Source organism: Grammomys surdaster, unplaced genomic scaffold, assembly GCF_004785775.1.
Source record: "Grammomys surdaster isolate TR1022 unplaced genomic scaffold, NIH_TR_1.0 126153, whole genome shotgun sequence".
NCBI classification, from domain to species: domain Eukaryota; kingdom Metazoa; phylum Chordata; class Mammalia; order Rodentia; family Muridae; genus Grammomys; species Grammomys surdaster.
This window is the reverse complement of record NW_021620961.1, coordinates 5,819,399-5,833,134: the sequence shown is the minus strand read 5'-3', so window position 1 is coordinate 5,833,134 and position 13,736 is coordinate 5,819,399. Positions and strand designations below refer to the sequence as shown.

General features: G+C 35.1%; 1 protein-coding gene across 2 annotated transcripts in view; it reads right to left on the bottom strand.

Moving 5' to 3' along the window:
• The window catches only part of Tmprss15 (transmembrane serine protease 15), a 104,023-nt gene that overhangs the window by 79,466 nt on the left and 10,821 nt on the right, over positions 1 to 13,736 (bottom strand). Inside the window, exons 5-9 of one of the 2 annotated variants that reach the window (XM_028757237.1) lie at positions 11,140 to 11,184; positions 9,072 to 9,102; positions 7,326 to 7,375; positions 7,183 to 7,225; positions 102 to 235 (exon numbers count right to left, since the gene is read on the bottom strand). In XM_028757237.1, coding sequence (XP_028613070.1) covers positions 102 to 235; positions 7,183 to 7,225; positions 7,326 to 7,375; positions 9,072 to 9,102; positions 11,140 to 11,184 — 303 coding nt within the window. The remainder of the gene's footprint in view (positions 1 to 101; positions 236 to 7,182; positions 7,226 to 7,325; positions 7,376 to 9,071; positions 9,103 to 11,139; positions 11,185 to 13,736) is intronic. The other variant, XM_028757238.1, reaches the window with a different exon arrangement.

The window sequence follows — 13,736 nt, the reverse complement described above, 5'->3', positions numbered from 1 at the left end:
GAGAGAGAGAGAGAGAGAGAGAGAGAGAGAGAGAGAGAGAGAGAGAGTGTTTTGTCAGGGAGAAGAAAGGAGGAAGGGTGAAAGTCGGTGAGTGGCCTTACCACATAGCCCAGTGTCTTCATCCGAACCATCTGGACAGTTCACTTCTCCATCACAAAACAAATCAGTTGCTACACAGTTCCACGAATTAGCACAGGGCCGTGAACCAGGTTGGCACTCTATTGAGACATTGCCTTAAAAGACAGATTCAAATCATAAGCTTTTGGACAGTAAACCTCTGATTGGTTAGCTATACACGATGTACACAGTGGCTGAATGCTGCTTGTGTGTTTTTCATCGCTTTAGCTTCATAATGGATTGACGTACTTCATTTTGCAAAAAGAAATATTTATTTCTTTTGATGAATCAGTCATTTGTAAAAAGAAAAAAGTTATATCACTTTAAATTCTATAAAAAAAGTTTATTTCTGCTGATTTTAAACGCAAATATTGATGCTGTTTTTTTTATTTTTGTAAATGTATAGTTTAATCACTTAATCACTTAGCCTCTATGGTGATTTGAGTGAGAATGCCTCCCCCCCCACAATAAGGTCTATATTTGAATACTTGATTTTCAGTTGTTGAAACTCCTAGGAAAGGATTAGGAGGTGTGATTAGGCTGCAGAGGATGTGTCATAAGGGGCCAGATTTGACATGTCAAAGCTATTTCCAGTTAGCATTCTCTGCCTCTCTCTCTGTCCTATACTTGATCAGGATGTATGCTCTCAACCATTACCTCAGGTCTATACCTTCCTTGGTCACAGCAATAAAGAAGTATCCAAGTCCCTAAATTTCTACCTTGAACAAGATTGAGTTATATGAGATAATATATTGGAAAGTTTATCATAGCATGTAGTAGAAACTTCATGTACTTTGAATGTTATTTTTTTTAAATACTGTGGATTTCATAAAGTTTATACATTCTGCATAGGAAACTGTTTCAAAGAAAGGTACTTTGACATGAGATAAAATGTCTATTTGCAAGTGCACTTTGTAATAAAATTGGAAAAACCCTTCGACTATTTCTGTTCTATAATCCTCTACTTTTAAAATCCCAGCCTTTTTTTTAGGGCATCCAGTATAAACACATACCTCCAGGATGCTAGATAATATTCTGTCTGCCCAGGAGTGTCATTTTTGTAGCTCTCAGTCTGTTTATCCTTTAACTGCCTGGCTTCCATGGACATGGTATAGAGACATACCAGGACACACATACTTCTAGAAATTCACTTTGAAATTTTAAGTTCAATCCTAAGAATCCTATATGCCTACAAGATAGTATGTATCTTGTTTTTCAGAAAAATGTAGAAATTTGAACGTTTTAGTTTGTGATTTGAGTATCAATGGTGCTTTAAGGGTTTTCAAAAATTTATTTCTGTGACATTTTGTTTTATTACTTTATAACTTTTATGAAGACTTTTACTTTTTATTTCTTCTTTGAAAATATCATACATGTATGTAATATATTTTGATCATTTGTATCCCTAATTCCCTTCCAGCTCTTCCCAGACTCCCCCACTATGTCTCCTTTTCAAACTCATATCTTTTTCTTTCCACCCAGTGAGTGATATTCATGCTTCTACTATGTGCAATGAGTAGAGACATCCACTGGCATTTCTAACGGGAAAAGAAACATTGTACTGCCATCTGCTGGAACAAAAACTATAAAATGAATTCTGTTATTTCTTATGCTCTATAAAATCAACAGAGAAATAAAATCTAATATTTTTTATCAATATGCCAAGCTAAACATTTAGAGATAGAGTTGATAAATATATAAACATCTAAATTAGATCTTTAAATATGGTTCTGATTAAAATAAACACAAATCATTGGAAGACAAATGGAAAATTTAACATCTAAAACATGATATAAGTATCAGTGCTATTTTCAAATGGTAGAATATTCTTATTTAATAAAATAGACATAAGTATTGTTTATTAAACCCAAGTGCACATAATACTTAGAATATAAGTGCTATTTATCAAGTAAGTTATTTAATTGCTGTGTCTCAATTTTCAAAAGGCATGATATTTGATAATGTAGTAAATAAACAGGTAGGAAATAAACACATATTTAAATATGTACAGGCCCAATGATTCTGTTTCAACACTTGGAAGACTAGATTAGGGGCAATAACTAGGAAAGAAAGTGACTTTGGCTGTCTTGATGCTGCCTGTGGATCTTTGCTTCCATGAAGCAAAGTTGTACTTGTCTCTCTATTATCTGTTGACCTCCAAAGTCACACTGGCAAGAGATGGTGCTCAGTACCCTTTAATTCCTGGGATGAGTGGTTGTATGTCAACATTACTTGGTCTGGAGTCATTTAAAATGATTGGCCTGTAAACAAGCCTGCGATGCCATCTATTAATTAGGGATTGTTTAGGGAGGGCCCAGTTCATCTTGGGTGGTGCCTCTCCTGGGCAGGTGGTCCTGGGGTATGTAAAAAAGCCAGCTGAGCAAACCTTGATTGTCTCTTGCCTCCAGATCCCTGATCTGTTGACTTCCCTTAGTGTTAGACTGTGATGTGGAACTGTGAGCTGAAATAAACCCTTTCGTTTTCAAGTGGCTTTTGACTGTGATGATTTATCATATCTCTTTAGTGATCATTAATCAACAAGTTTTTATGGCTACTTAGGTCATGGAATTGTAAAGTGTGGAGACAAACCTAAAAGGACAAAAAGTCTGGGACAATACAGCATCTCTTCTCCCTCAACCTGATATGGGAAAATAGTTCACTAATCATTTTAGTAGGTTTTCAAAAATATTATTTATTTATTTATTTATTTATTTATTTATTTATTTATAGACAGGGTCTCAAGCAGAAGCAGGTCTCAATCTCCCTATGTAGCTGTAGGTGATCGTGACACTCTGATCATTCTGCTTCCATTTTGAGGGTGTAGAGATTGCAGATGTGTACCCCTACACCCAGGTTATGAGGCAGTGAAAAGTTATAACCAGGGGTTAGCAGGAGGCAATCTCTCACCAGCTGAGCTGCAAGCTAATCGTTTTTAATGAGGTGTTAAGGGTGCAGTAGAAGTACTGAGGATTAGGCAAACGTTAAAACCATCTTCACAAGAGAACTCACATTTAAATTGGATTAAGAAGAATGCCTAAAAGTATCTTAGATAGACAAGTATAGATTATATGTGATATCTTGACAAGAGGACATCAATATAAGATACATAGAAAGCTCTAACTTATCTAGATGTAATGATGCTGGGACCATACCATGAAAGAGTGAAGAAGGTTTAAAAGTATGAAAACAAGGAACTGGAGGGATGGCTCAGATGTCTAGTCTTCTAGAGGTCTTGAGTTCAATTCCCAGCAACCACAAGGTGGCTCGCAACAATCTGCAATGAGATCTGGTGCTCTCATCTGGCCTGTAGGCATAAGTGCAGGCAGAATGCTGTATACATAATAAATAAATTTTTTTAAAAAATGTATTGAAAGTAGTCATTTTTCCAATGAAGACCACATATATTTTTTAAGGGATAAAATCTCTGGCTTAAGGGTACAAATCTTCCTAGATTCTTTTGGTCTACCATCATGTCATTCAAAAACAAAAACAAAAACCAGACAAAACAAAACAAAACAAAACAAAACAAAAAACAGACTGTTACTCTCCTTCCTCTATTCTCAAATTCTCCACCATGGTAGAATAGCAGCAAGACGTTGCATTTTGTCTGAAATAGAGAAAGCCTATAGTATTGAAACCTTTGTGTTTCTGAAATCTTTGCTTGCACAGTCAGCAACAAAGGACTAGAACAAGCTGCCATGTAGGAAGCCTGCAAGCATATGAGCAAGTGCCCCAAAGAACCCCTCCAGGCACAGTGCAGCAGCCAAGAAATCAATCTGTGTGATGCTACCTTAGCTCCTGTCGCTCCCCTCCAGTGCTCCAAATTGGTTAGTAAAACTTTACAGTAATTGGCGACAAAGGCAGCTGAACAAAAGAACATAATCCACATGGACTTTTTACCTGTTATCAAATAAAAATTCTCTTTGGCAGAATTTATTACAGTACTAATGCTGGGTATATGATGCATGTGTTTGTTGATTTTTCTCAAACTCTATCTTTAAGGCATATAAAAATGAGAATAAACTTAACATCCCTGAAAGACATATTCATAATAAATTACTGCTTGGAAACTGCAGTTTTCAAGTTTAATTGCCTCGTTCCTCTCTATAAATCTATAGTGTCTCGCTGTATGGGAGAAATAAATGAGAGGTAGGATTCAGGACTCATGTGGTATATGAACTTAATGCCAAGCAGAATATTGTATTTCACTACTTACTTACCTTACAACAATTGCCTATGAGTTAATTAGGACAATTTAGTGAAAGGAAATAGTTGGAAACAATATTTGTTGTTGAATAAGTTACCAGATTTAAATGAACACCACCAATTGAAAATCATGTTTAAAGTCTAGTGTTAGAAAAATCTCTTTTATGACAACATGAAGTTGTTATTTTGATGTAAGTCAGTAGGAAAACTGACCTAATTAATATTGGTTTTGTCTTCCTTTGTGTGAATTGCTGTGGTGTCCACAGTGACAGGGTATCTGAATTGTTTCTTTTTTTATTTTTAGTCTACTGTTTAAAACGAGAAATATCTAGGCACCATCTCAGGCCTGTATTTTATTATTTATACTCTGTGATATTTATTAAGTTATAAGATGCTAAATAACCTTCTAAGTGTACAAGGAGAAGTTGCTGCAGTTGGTCAATGCATGAATTAGAACATGTCGTCTCAAGAATGAGCAATATCATATAACATTTTTATATGATGTTACCATTATAAACTAGAGCTCTGGGCCTGCTTAGCAAGTTCAGTACTTTTGAGATCCATGGGATGTTTTATATATTTACTAAATATTAAAATTACAAATTAGAATGTAACATATACATTCTATATCATCATGGCCAAATTCTTAATTTGGACCACTATATGTCTGTGACTTTGTGTAGAGTGTTCAGTTTTACCTTCTGTTTTAGGAATTCCTGGAGTCTGAGAATTTTCAACCAATTGGGAGAGAACAAGCAGAGATTTGAGTGTTTGACATTGCTGACTTTACTCAAATATTAGGGCATACTTTGGCCATTTACCGTGAAGATTAAGTTAAGGCCAGGGCAAGTGTCACCATCGTGACCACCTGAGTATGAGCTGAACAAGGATAACACCAGCAGCCATGCCAAATTGGACAGGGAAAACCCCATGAGGCCTTAATCCTACACAAGGAAGCATAGAAAGCTTGGAGTGAAAGAGGTGGTCTTTCCCAGAGAAGAGCACTCTGATTGTTCACTGAAGTGCCAAATGGTCAGCCCTGAAAACATACATACAACTGACATAATATGTACTCAACAGTTTATATTTTAGATTACGTGTATATATATATATATGTATATGTATATGTATATGTATATATATGCATATATATATTACATGCATACATAAATTTATATGATATCTTGGACATATCACATATATATGGAATATGTATATCACATATATGAGATGTATGTATATGAAAATGCATGCATGCAGTAACAGTGAAAAAAGAGGCGATCAATGAGAAGAATAGCAGGGAGGTGTATATGGGAGGGCTTGGAGGGAGGAACAGGAAGGGAGAAATGTAATATAAATTATAATCTCAAAAAATATACCAGAGAAGCCCAGTGTACAACTTACTAGGATTCTAGAGAAAATAGCGCTTCACAGATAGACATGAGGAGGGCAATATGGCCCAGAGTGAAGACATTTGCTCTTGAGCCTGGTGACTTGAGTGTGATTGCTGAGACCCACACATGGAATGAGAGAAGTGACTCCTGTACGTTGTCCTCTGACTTCTAAGTGTGAACTATGACACATGTGTTCTTCTACTTGGAGAATAAATCAATGAATATAACCTACTGGGAACTAGCTTATAGTACACTTCTATGGAAAAATATTGACCAAATGAGTCAATCAGTATTTTATCACTGATGATAATAGGACCACATTAACAGAACAAGTCTGTCTATGTTGTATGCAGAGAATATAGTCAAAAGGGAACATCTCAGTATCTGATAAATATGGCATCCTTTCTAGAAAATGTTTCAATCCTAGTGATTACAGGCCTGGCAACTGGTGATAACCATAGTTTTAAAAATCAGAATATAAAAGTAAGTCAGACAATAGAGATGTTAACCCCCAATATGCAACCATGTTTGTCCCTTTAGAGAGTTTATGAAACTACTGAGGCACCACATAATTTCCAAATGATAGCAAAAACTTTAATATATATATATATATATATATATATATATATATATATATGAAATTAAGACTCCAGAACAACTGGAGCAGGCCTATACAAAAGCTGTTTCCTGTAGATGAATATGTTCTTTTAGCTGGGCTGCCTTGTCTGGTCTCAGCGGGAGAAGAAGCACCTAGTTTCACAGAGACTTGATGTACCAGGGTGGTGGGATACCCAGGGGGCCCCTCATAAGCTCAGAGCAGAAGGGGAGAGGAGATGAAGAAGAAGGCAAGGATTGTGAAAGGGGGTGACTGGGAGGTGGACATTGATCAGAATATGAAGCGAGTAAGTAAAAGCAAACAAATAAATAAATAAGTCAGGAATTAAAATATTTTAAGTGAATATTAGCTATTCATTATATATTTTCTCTGTACAATATTTTACCTTAGAATTTTTACATTATCGTAAATTATTAATACATGCTGTGATGCTTTGTATATCCTTGGTTCAGGGAGTGGCGCTGCTGGGAGGTGTGGCCTTGTTGGTGTAGTTGTGGCCTGTGGGTATGGGATTTAATACCCTTGTCTTATTTGCCTGGTGGCCAGTACTCTCAGCTCTGCCTCCACCATGCCTGCCTGGATGTTGCCATGCTCGTGGCTTGAGGATGCTGAATTGAACCTCTGAACATGTAAGCCAGCCCCAATTAAATGTAATCCTTTATAAGACTTGCATTGGTCATGGTATCTGTTCAAAGCAGTAAAATGCTAACTAAGACACATGCTAACTTATTATATAATTTTGCACAGATCTAGAGATATACCTATTTTGTTATTTTTTTACAGTTATTTTAGTTGACAAGTAATTTTGCATATTTATGGCAATCAGTGTAATACTCTAAGAACTGATCTGTAGTTGTTGCAACAATTGCTGTTGATGAGTTACCCAGAGGTGCTAGAAGAAAGCAAAGTTGATTTGATCCTTAGATTTATGTTATAAATTTAGTGTAAAATATCACTGCAGTTTAAGTTAATGTGATGCTGTAAGAACTGACCTGAAGTTGTTGCAGGAACTGCTGTTGATAAGTTACCCAGTGGTGCTAGAAGAAAGCAAAGTTGATTTTATCCTCAGATTTATGATATATATATTTATTGAAAATCATTGTTACAGTCTGAGTTGCTTTTCCTATGTTATCATTGTTATTGTTGTGGTGGTTGTTGTTGCATTTTTAGCACCTATTGTAGATATGCTATTTATCCTGATCTTAGGTTGCCAGTGGACTGAAAAGATAACTGACATTAAAATAATCATTGCTTATCTTAATAAAATGTTCTAAGTACTATTTAATGTTTCATACAGTGAGGTTGGAGAGATAACTCAGGAGTTAAGAGCACTTGTTACTCTTGCAGAAGTCCTGGGCGAGCTTCCCAGCATCCATAAGGTGGTTGCCAACCATCTGTAACTAGTTCCCAGGGATATGGCACCCTCTTCTGACCTTCATAGGCACTGGACGTACATATAGTGTATGTTCATTCATTGAGTACAATACATAAGTAAAATGCATTTAAACTATAATAGCTCATATAATTTTAGCTTATTGGGAACCATTAGCATATATTATCTCTGATTTCCCCCACATATCTAGATCTAAGGATAAATCTTGGAAGGTTCTTAAAAATTGTTTTACAGCTATTAATTAGTTGCTGAGTGCACATTTGTGGGGTTCAATGTGAGGTGACCATTGTGCTGTTTAGTACTGACCTCACATGGAGTCAATACATGAACTGTTGCTGTGAGAACTCAAGATGCTTTAAGTAAGTAAAACTGATTTGACAGTTGATTTTGATATAGGCTGTAAAACATTGGATTTGTTTGGAATGTTGGTCAAAGGACATCTGTTTGTTGGGTTTCCTTCTTACACTTCTCACACTGTCCCTTTTATTATCTAGCTTTGGTGTCTTGGGTGACTTTCTAGTAACTGAGTAATCTATTTGTATAATTTCCCAAAGCTAAGTTTCTTTTGTTTTGTATTAATTTAAGAAAAGTATATATTCATGGTACCGTTGTATAGAATGGTTTATAGTCAACTACCAGATCTTGCCATTCCTAGAAACAGTGTTTTTCAGTTATGTATTTGAATGATGTCCATCTCAAAATAATGGTACGCATAATATTTATTGGAAATAAATTATTGCTTCAGTATAAAGTACTCTCCCTGTCTATATGATGTATTCTAATTACCCTCCCAATCTCCTCCCAGAAAGTCTCCATCCATTCACTCAACCTATTTCACACCCTTTCTTTCTCAATAGGAAACAAGCAAGCAACTAAATAATAAAATAAAATATAATAATAATTTGGCTCTTTTTCTGTTTTTTTTTTCATTTTGTTCTTCATTTTTTAGTATTTTTCTAGAATTAAGAGACTCAAATGTCTAAGAAACCAAAGCATGTCTCACATGAAAAATGTTTCTGTTTCAAGCTTAAAGACATGAAGTTAGTTCTTGGAATCTGCAAGGTGGAATATGAGGTTTACTAGACTTTGGCAAGTGCATCATTGGCAGGTATGTGCACGCACACACACGCACGCAGAGAGAGAGAGAAAGAGAGAGAGAGAGAGAGAGAGAGAGAGAGAGAGAGAGAGAGAGAGAAACAGACAGAGAAATGAACATACATACAAAAATGAATATACACATGCATTTATACACACATCCACAGATGTACACATATGCATACTGGCACATACATACACATTCAAACAAAATCATAAATAAAATAAATAATATTAAGTCTGATCTAGAGTTGTCATAGAACTGCTGGTTGTTAGCTTATCTGCAAAGACAAGTGAAATTAAAATTGTAATTACACATTTTAGACAGGTTATAAGGACTTTATTGTATAAATTCACCTAAGAATGTTCAAGTTTATTTGGAATAGTTTTGTTTATGTTGGACATGCTCTGGTTCTAATAAACCTTTTTATGTGTTATTTTAATACTTTACAATTGTTCTAGTTGAAGGTAATTTTACAAATTTATGGGATTTAATATGACGTTTTTGATACATAACTACAAAATGAGATAGCTAAATTATAATAATAAACTAAGCTTAAATGCATATTACTCATTGATTTTCAAAATACTAAATGTAGGTTTTAAACTTTTACCTACTCTTCCCTTTCTAAGGAGATGATGTTATTCAATGGTCATTAAGTTAACATCAGGAATCACTAACTAATCTTATGCCTATAACCTGAAAGTTTCCAAAGTATAGTTGTGCACCATGTGCATATGTGGGGTATGAATGGAAGGCAGAAGGCTCTGGATCACCTGGAACTTGAATTAGTAAAAGCTGTTGGCTCTAAGATATACAGAGAGTCCAATTCAGGTCTTTGCCAGAGCAGTAATCATATTTAATGGCTGAGCTGTCTCTCCATCCTCCTAAATATTCTTTTATGTCTTTTACATGTGAAAAAAGTCACTTCCCTAACAGGTCTGACTGGAAACTAAATGATGTAATGATTGCCCCAGTTATGTATTTGTCTCAAAAATTGCGGAAATATCATCATTACGGATAACACTAAGAGTATTATCTTTACAATCTTATAACAATTTCCATTTGTTAATGATAAATAGTTAAGATTGGCATTTAGCATAACTTCTGCAATGCTCAAGGGAAGATTAATAGTCACACAGTTTTTAGGACACTGACATCAAAGAATTTATAAAACAAGGCATCTGTTGGATTTGGTAGTTGGCCGAATTACAAGGAGGTTTCAGATTTCTGGTTACTATTTAATATTTTTTTCCATTGCAGATTAATTTTACACTTTAAGGTAACTAGTCTTAATTGTACAAAAATATATCCTTCATTTTTCAAAGAAATCTCTTCCAATAGCGATGTTACTTTGATGAGACAAGAGAAAGCTCTAAATATTATAAGCCAAGATAGAAACTTAAATGAAAGAGACAGAGTAGTGCTGATGTGGATAAGGTAGCATTAGAGTTTGGTTTTATTTTCTGGAAATGCAAAACATTTCCTCAATGATTATTTTAAAGGTGTTATCTCCAGGGTCTCGTTACATGGGTCAGCTGTAAAATAATACACACACCATATAAAATTTAAATAAAACAGGAGTATCAAAATCAGGAATATCTGTCCTTGGCATAAATAACTAGGTATTGTTAAATTTATAATATTCTCAGCTACATTACTTTTAATTAAAATATGACTTTCATATTTTAAAATGAAGACTACATACCATACATTGTTAGCTGCAGAAATAAAATATATTCTTCTATAATGGCACAAATTTTGATGACCACTGAGTTGTGAGCAGGTAACATGGTGCAGTTAGCAAAGTTCCTGATGTCATGTAAACATGAGGAACTGAATTCAGATCCTCAGAACTCCTAAAAAATTTGGGACTGACCAGACAATGGTGGAATACCTTTAATCCCAGCACTTGGGATGCAAAGACGGGTGAGTTTCTGAGTTCGTGACCAACCTTGTATACAGAGTGAGTTCTAGGACAGCCAAAGTTACACAGAACAAAACCTGTTTTGACAACCTTGCCTCAAAAAAAAAAAAAAAAAAAAAACAGGCCTGGTTGTATAAATATGTAATCCTACACACGGTGTCTGAGAAAAGGGAGGTGGGTTACCAGAGCTTCCTATCCAGCCTGTCTGGCCAAATATTTTTGTCTGAATACTTAAGATTGAAAGAAAGATGCAAGACAGAATTCTTCAACCTCAGGTCTATGTCTACATGTTTATGGACATATTATGTCTTCACAAGTAAACACACACACGCACATACATACATACATACATACATACATACACACAATGTTCTAAATACAAATACTGACCTGGTGTCGTTACAGGGAATGCTATTGAGAAGTTATTCAAAGATGCTAGAAGAAAGTAAAGATGATTTTATACTCTGCTTTATAATATAAATATATTATAATTCATTGTGTACAGTTTAACTATTTCCTTAAAGGGCATCTGTAGTTTTGAGTTTCAGTTAACTTTTTCTCATAGTATTTCTATTCCTTATGTGTCTATGATACTTCAGAAATATTTTTAGTAAGTACATAATCAGTTTATATAACTTACTTAAGGTACATTCGCTTTGCTCTGTGTCAATTCATGAAAAGTATCAAATCATTCTTCCTATATAGGTATATGGGATAGTTTGTATTCAACTAACATAAAAAAATCTATCAGATCTTGCCATTCCCAGGAATAATAACAATCAATTAAAAATTAATATATTTGAAAATTGTATAATATAAATATTAAACATAAATATCAAAATTTAACCTTGATGTGTTTATAGATATGTTTTAAGATAATCAGTAAATCAAATATAACATAACTTTGACATAAGACTGTTCTTGAGTGACTTTTGCAATACAGCTTGTGATGTGTATAAGGCAGACTAAAGTTTACTCAAGAAGATATGATTTACTTGAATCAGTATCTGATTTTTTTTACCGTGAATTTCACCTTTCAGGTTATGCAAGTTTATGTACCTATTAAGATTACTTTTAGCACAACTGTCAAATAGTTTGTCAAAGAGACTACTGACAGTAACACACATTAAAGATAAAAAAACTTAGTCAGAAAAAATTACTTGAAAAAGATCAAGCATTATTTTTCAATGATATAACCTTTATGAGCAAACTCTAGTGATGCTCAAAATGCCTATATTAGAGTCTTCTTTATCTGTTGTAAATAGTATATGATGAGCAATTTACCAAAATTCCCTGGATTCTGTTCTTATACTTTTGCAAAATGGGAGTGGGAACATGATTGCACAACACGGTTCTGCTAGACTTATTTATAAAATGCTTTGATGGGTAATATATTTGTCATATCTAATGATGGCTAATGGTAACTTTCAAATTAACTTCATTAAGTGTCCAAAATACACCATATCCATTCTACAGTCTGTACTGAAGGAGACATGACTTCACTTGAGATACAGAGAAATTTAGGTAACATCTTGGCAAGTAATTAAGGGTTAAGCAGGAAAATAACTGGAAATTGTGCTTCATGAACTAATCCTGTTAAGAAAATTATCTTATACTAATGTGTCACAGGTGTGAATCGATTGCTTAAAAAGTCTAAACCTAGAAGGGACGTATCCTTCTGCAATTGCTCATGCAATTAATTGAAAAGCAAATCCGCATTGATTGTCCTTGAGCTTTATCAGAACTGATGGTGGTCATTCAGTTTGTCTCTACTGTTTTTGGCATGTATACTTCTCTATTGATATTATTTTGGATACGAGTTGCCCTAATATTCCCAAAGTATGAATTCTGAAGTATCCTTAGCTCCAACATTTAGAAATAAGACCCTGTGAATATAGAAAAGCAAAGAAAATTATTACCGTCTATAACTAAACTAAACAGACTACAAATATATTTTGAAGGTTCAGCGGTTAAGAGCACCAACTACTCTTCAAGAGGTCATGAGTTCACATCCCAGCAACCACATGGTGGCTCACAACCATTTGTAATGAGATCTGATGCCCTCATATGGGAGTCTGAAGATAGCTACAGTGTACTTTGGACCTGCTCGGAGCCATCAGGGCCAGAGTGATTGGGACCCAGAGCGAGTGGGGTAGGGGTGTATGAAGCGAGTGGGCCGGAGTAAAAGGGAGAAGAGAAGATGAAAAAAATTTTTTTTTTGAAATGAACTGAATGAAGGAGAACTAGGATAAAAATACAGTAAGACTAGCATGTCTCTCTCTCTCCTCTCTCTCTCTCTCCTCTCTCTCTCCCTCTCCCTCTTCCCCTCCCTCCCGCTCCCTCCCGCTCTCTCTCTCTCTCTCTCTCTCTCTCTCTCTCTCTCTGTGTGTGTGTCTCTCTCTCTGTTAATTTTAATTGTTGATGTGACAAGGTAAACAACTGAAGTGAGGAAAGGTTAGTCTCATGACTTCAGAAGGTTCAGGTCTATGCAACTAACTCTATTGTTTCTGGGTAAGAGATGAGTTGGACAATCATGGTAGAAGGAAATAATCTAGGAAATGATTTAGTTTACTTCTCTATTGCTGTTATAAACAACATGACCAAAAGAAACTTGGGCAAGAAAGTGTTTATTTCTGCTCATTATCTAGGGATACGAGGGCAAGAACTTGGGGGCAGGAACTGAATCAGAAGCCACAAGACAGGTCTGCTGATTGGCTCCCTTTTAATGGCTTGCTCGGCTATATTCCTTAAACAGTCTAGGCCCATCTCTCCAGGCTTGGCTTCAACTACCATGGGCTGATTGCTCCTTCATTAATTAACAGAAAATGCCCACATACATGACCACAGGAAGATATAATAGAGGCAATTCCTGAAGTGGAGTGGTTTTTAATGCTCTGGTATCTTAAGGTGGCATGTGAAGATAAGTGTGACATTTTATACATCTATCTATCTATCTATCTATCTATCTATCTATCTATCTATCTATC